This window comes from Corylus avellana, chromosome ca9 (genome assembly GCF_901000735.1).
Source record: "Corylus avellana chromosome ca9, CavTom2PMs-1.0".
Classification (NCBI taxonomy): domain Eukaryota; kingdom Viridiplantae; phylum Streptophyta; class Magnoliopsida; order Fagales; family Betulaceae; genus Corylus; species Corylus avellana.
The window spans coordinates 16,895,838-16,901,837 of record NC_081549.1 but is presented as its reverse complement, the minus strand read 5'-3'; the positions used below and the strand labels follow the sequence as shown (position 1 = coordinate 16,901,837).

Here is a 6,000-nt window from a genome sequence, read left to right as displayed (position 1 = left end):
TTATCAAGTTCATGCAATAAATAAAAGTTCAAAGAATGCCTTATGCCAAATAGACCCATTTGTAAAGAACTGGACATGACTTCACATGAGATTTTGAACTATGATGGTCATAAGCACATAGACCCAGCACAAAGCATCCAAGAAAGAAAAAAAAAGAGGAAAAAAAAACTTTAAAAAAATACACAGAACCTTTTTTTTTTTTTTTTTAAGCGGCAAAATAAAACAAAACTAATAAATAAAGCAGCAAAATAAAACAAAACAAAACAAAACAAATTAACAGTATGAACTTTGGCACTAGGAAAAGATTTTTAACATAAAAACTATCCTAGAGATGCAAATTTATAGATTAGGTCATACTACATATACCAATTGCATTCCTGAGATACTCAAACCTAGATGCATCTAAAGGTTTGGTAAATAGATCAGCCAATTGGTTTTCAGTGGACACATAAGCAAGAGATACCACCTGATTTTCTACCAAGTCACGGATAAAATGATGACGAATGTCTATGTGCTTGGTCCGAGAGTGTTGAACTGGATTCTTTGATATGTTGATGGCACTTGTATTATCACAGTAGATACTCATCGTTGCTTGAGTAAATCCATAATCAGCTAAGAGTTGTTTCATCCAGATCAACTGTGTGCAGCAGCTCCCTGCAGCTATGTATTCTGCCTCAGCAGTGGATAAAGCGATTGAATTTTGTTTCTTGCTCATCCATGCCACCATATTCGTACCGACATAAAAACATCCGCCAGAGGTGCTTTTCCGATCATCCACATTTCTAGCCCAGTCTGCGTCGGAGTAACCTGCAAGTTCTAGATTTGTATCTCTAGAAAAACAAACACCAAAGTTAGCAGTTGCATTTACATATCAGAGTATACGTTTGACTGCTGTCATGTGAGATTCCTTTGGGTTGGCTTGAAATCTTGCACATACCCCTACACTGAATGATAGATCGGGTCTGCTGGCTATGAGATATAGGAGGCTCCCAATCATGCTTCGATACATTGTTTGATCAACTGATTTTCCAGAGAAATCAGTACTGAGCTTGACACTTGTACTCATAGGAGTGCGAGCATGACTTCTGCCGTCCATGCCAAATCTTTTGACTAGATCTTTAGCATACTTGGTTTGTGAGACATAAATACCGTTGCTGGATTGCTTAATCTGAAATCCCAAAATGTAAGTCAACTCCCCAATCAAACTCATTTCAAATTTTGTCTTCATTTCCTCAGAGAAAATGTGTGCCTGAGAGTCAATCGTGGCACCGAAAATAATGTTGTCAACATAGATCTGCGCAATTAGCTTGTGTTCACCTTTTCTCCGGATGAATAAGGTCCGATCAGCCTGTCCTCGGATGAACCCTTGATTGAGAAGATATGCAGTGAGCCGTTCATACCATTCTCGCGGGGCTTGCTTGAGTCCATAAAGCGCTTTCTTGAGTTTATAGACATGATGAGGAAATTGATGATCTTGAAAGCCTTTAGGTTGTTCTACATATACTTCTTCCTGGAGAATTCCGTTCAAAAATGCACTTTTTACATCCATCTGATACAATTTAATCTTGAGATGACAGGAAATACTTAGCAGAATTCTAATGGATTCCAACCTTGCAACAGGAGCAAAGGTTTCATCAAAATCAACTCCTTCAACTTGACTATATCCCTAAGCTACTAGTCTAGCCTTATTGCGCACCACAGTACCCTGCTCATCAGATTTGTTCTTGAAAATCCATTTTGTGCCAATGACATTGTGATCTGTTGGCCTTGGTACCAGAATCCAGACTTCATTTCGGGTGAATTGGTTCAGCTCATCATGCATAGCAGTAACCCAGCTTTCATCTTCAAGTGCTTCAGTAACTTTCTTGGGTTCCAGTTGAGATAAATAGCAGGAATATGACATTTGATTAACTACCCGGTTTCTCAGTCGTCTACCTTCATTGACAGTACCCAATAAATTTTCTAGAGGATGATTGAGCTTAATCCGAGAGGAAGGTTCTTTGGTTATGATATCCGGATGTGGGGACTGAGGTGTTTCTCTAACTTCTTCAGCTTGAGATGTTTCTCTAACTTCTTCAACTTGAGGTGAGTGCCTACTATCTGCAGAGGTATATGGTCCAGTGGTATCGTTAATATCAGGAATGTCTTCAGAGATGCCATGTCCTTAAGCATTAACTTCAGCTTGCTCCCCCTCAGTTTGATCAGTGATCGATTCATCATCAATTACAACATTAATCGATTCCATAACCACTTTTGTCCTGGTATTGTATACTCTACTAGCTCGACTAGTAGTGGAGTATCCAAGAAAAATCCCTACATCACTCTTGGCTTCAAACTTTTCCAGGCTTTCTCTATCACGAAGAATATAGCACTTGCTCCCAAACACTCGGAAGTACTTCACTGTTGGCTTCTTCCCTCTCCAAAGTTCATATGGAGTTTTGTCTGTTGTGGGGTAGAGAAACACACGATTTATGATATGATATGCTGTGTTAACTGCTTCTCCCCAAAAATGTTGAGCTAAATTTTTAGAGTGGATCATAACCCGAGCCATTTCTTGAATCACTCTATTTTTTCGCTCAATGACCCCATTCTGTTGCAGAGTAATAGGAGAAGAAAACTCATGTTTAATTCCGAAATTTTTGTAGAATTCTTCAAAACTGGAATTTTCAAACTCTCTGCCATGATCACTTCTAATTCTCTGTATAGAGCAGTTTTGTTCAACTTGTATCCTTTTAAACAACACAGTGGCTTGATCAAATGCTTCAGATTTCTCTTTAAGTAGACTGATCCAGGTGTACCGTGAGTAATCATCCACAATTACTAGAATGTATTTCTTTCCTCCCAAGCTAGCTGTCCGTGTCGGACCCATAAGATCCATGTGAAGAAGCTCCAAGTTTCTGGATGTACAAATACCCGAGGTTTTCTTATGTGGATTTCTTGTTTGCTTTCCAAGCTGACATGGTCCACATTTTCCTTTCTCCAGATAGTTGATTTTGGGTAAATCATTTATAGCTTCTTTCTTAGCTATCTTCACTAGATCATGATAATTCAAATGTCCCAACCGCTGATGCCACAATTCTCCAATGTCTATAGAAACTTTGTGACATTTAGTCTGCATGGTTGGAGAGATACCATAGCAATTATCAGATGTCCGATCTCCTCCCATTAACCATTTTCCTTGAGCATTGAATATGCAACATTCTTTCTTTGAGAATTGTACTACAAGATCATTGTCACAAAATTGACTGATACTCAGAAGATTTGCTTTGAGCCCTTCCACATACAGCACGTCTTGAGGAGAAGGTACACCAGGAATTTCCACAATCCCTTAACCTATTACCTTAGACTTACTACCATCCCCATAGGTAATGTTTCCACTTCTGCCTGCTTTGAGCTCCTTGAACAATGTCTTGTCACCTGTCATATGTCTAGAACATGCACTATCCAAATACCACAAACATGAATTAAGCACACTTAAGGCAGTATGAACAACCAGACATAGATTATCTTTCTTTTTAACCCAAACTTGATTTTTTTGAACTTTATCAGTTTTGAGAGGAAAATTTTTCAAATCAGAACAATTAGATATAGTAGCTAATTTTTCACTGATAAGTTTTACTTGAGCAGTTAACACCAGCAATTGTTTGCCAATCCCAGGTTCATCTTTCCTGGGAGCATTTTGTGTAGACCATGGATATGTTACTCTAAGCTGAAAACAGTTTGGACGAGTATGTCCAATGATTCCACAGTAATGACAGGTGGGAATAAACTTAGATTCAGACACTTTCTTTTGAGGAATTTTGAACTGAACTTTTCTCTTCTTATCCAGAGACACATCTTTAGGTAAACAATCAGACTTAGTATCTACTTCTTTCATCTTGGGTTTAAAAAACATAATTTTTGAAGTAGAAGCAGCATTTGATTTCGAAGATACAAACTTCTCAAAACCTAATCCAGACCTATCATTTGAAGACTTTTGATCATGTAACATCTTATCAAGTTTAACACTTGAAAATTTGTTAAGATGACTTTTTGACTCATCCAACTCTTTTTCTAGGAACCTAATTTTTTCAATTAAGTTTTCATTCTCTGTCTCTACTTCTTTCAGTCTCTTCACACTCTTTTTATTCAGCTGACTCAGATTATTAAACTCCTGAAACATTTGATTATAAGCAGTTTGAAGATCATACTCATTATCAGATTCATATTCAGAAACATCTTGCACACCTGAGGTATACGACTGATTATCATATGAAACAGTAAAGGCTAAGTAGTTAACATTTTCTTCTTTATTTTCTTCAGAGTCATCATTATCTGACTCATCACTTTGAGTCACATTAAATGCCTTACCTTTTAACTTTTTCAAATTCCCACAATCAACACGAATATGACCAATACCTCCACACTCATGACACTTACGACCACGAGAAAATTTTTCTTTCTGATCAAAGACATTTCTGTCTTGGGAATTTTCTCTACCTTCATGTTTAGCATTCACAGATTTTTTATGATCCCTACCTTTAAAATTCTCAGATCTAGGTTTGAAAATTTTTTGAAACTTCCTAACAATCAAGGCAATTTTTTCATCATCTCCTGAATCCTCACTGGATGAATCCCTAGATTTTTCTTTAGGAGTTTTGATCTTGAGAGCAACATTTTTTGAGGTTTTTGACTGGGGTAACAAAAGCTCAAAGGTTTGCAGTGAACCTACAAGTTCCTCTACTCTCATTTTTTTTTAGATCTTTACTCTGTTGTATAGCAGCAATCTGGGGAATAAACTTCGCAGGTAGAGATCTCAAGATTTTCTTGATTATTTTAGCATCAGACATTTTCTTCCCTAAATTTATAGTATTGTTTCTAATGAAACTAAGCTTAGAATAAAATTCATCAAATGTCTCATCCTCTTGCATCCTAATCTCTTCAAATTTTGAAACCAACATTTGAAGTTTTGAAGCTTTAACAACTTGAGTTCCTTCATGAGTAATTTCCAATGTTTCCCATTCTTCTTTAGCTATCACACATCGAGAAATTCTTGAGAATTTTTCGATGGAGATAGATGTGAATATGGAATTTAAAGCTTTGTCATTTGCAGAAGAGTCACTCTTTTCATTCGTAGTCTATTCAGCAATTGCTTTAACTGGAGGAGTCCATCCAGTTTCAACAATATGCCAAACATCTACGGATTTGAGATATGCTCTCATACGAATTTTCCAAAAAGAATAATTTGATCCGTCAAAGACGAGAAGAGAATTTGGTGCAACAGTATGAGCCATTTTATGAGGAGTCTAGGATCACACTTAGGAATTAAATCCAAACAAGTGAACCCGCTCTGATACCAATTGAAAAACTAATCGACTCCTAAATTAAACAATCATGTGCGGAAATAAATCAACAATCAAGAAACACAAGGATTTGTTTATGAAGAGGAAACCATTTAGAGAACTCTCTAAATGTAAAACTTCTCCGGGGCAGCCAAACCCAGAAAATCAACTAAATCAGTAGAATAACAAGAAATATCTTAATGTCGAAGACTTACATAACCTATGCACTTTGACATTCAAGTATACCAGACAAGCGACCCACTTATCTGCTACCGCAGTAGTTCTTCCAGAACATCTGGATTGTTCTTTCTACGTGATCTCCCTTCACCAGAACTCCGGTTGACTTCGATTTCTTCAACTCCTTTCTTAGCCCAAAATATCTTAAAACCTAATTCCAAAATCGTGCATTTTACCTATATGCACAGTTTCATATATATAGAAACTGGACTCCTAGTCCAACCAAAATACAAATTTAAAAGCTAACAACCTTATCTGCTATAAGGCGTCCAGACGAGTAGTAAGCTCGTCCGGACGAGAACTAGTTTCTTCATTTCTTCGTAAAATATACATGCAACTTACTAGTCGTCCAAACGACATCAATGACCGTTCGGACGAAACTAGGTTAAATATGCTAATTCTAGTTCTCTGGAGCAGCGCGTCCGGACGGTAATGCAGACGT

General features: G+C 37.2%; 1 protein-coding gene across 1 annotated transcript; it reads right to left on the bottom strand.

The window, feature by feature from the left end:
- Positions 1–2,164: 2,164 nt before the first annotated feature.
- Positions 2,165–4,729, bottom strand: LOC132162380 (uncharacterized). The gene is made up of 3 exons (XM_059572615.1): positions 4,351–4,729; positions 3,341–4,227; positions 2,165–3,112 (listed from the first exon to the last, which is right to left on the bottom strand). The coding sequence occupies exons 1-3, from the start codon at positions 4,727–4,729 to the stop codon at positions 2,165–2,167; spliced, it is 2,214 nt and encodes a 737-aa protein (XP_059428598.1).
- Between the last annotated feature and the right edge of the window lie 1,271 nt (positions 4,730–6,000).

Bases quoted from the DNA above. Each gene is read 5' to 3' on its own strand.
- LOC132162380 (XM_059572615.1), bottom strand. From the start codon at position 4,729: ATGAGAGTAGAGGAACTTGTAGGTTCACTGCAAACCTTTGAGCTTTTG. The intron at 4,228-4,350 runs GTAAGGCATTTA...CGTATACCTCAG, and splicing joins GAATTTGAAAAAGTTAAAAG to GTGTGCAAGATGTTTCTGAA. The intron at 3,113-3,340 runs GTAATAGGTTAA...CCAACCATGCAG, and splicing joins GGGATGGTAGTAAGTCTAAG to ACTAAATGTCACAAAGTTTC.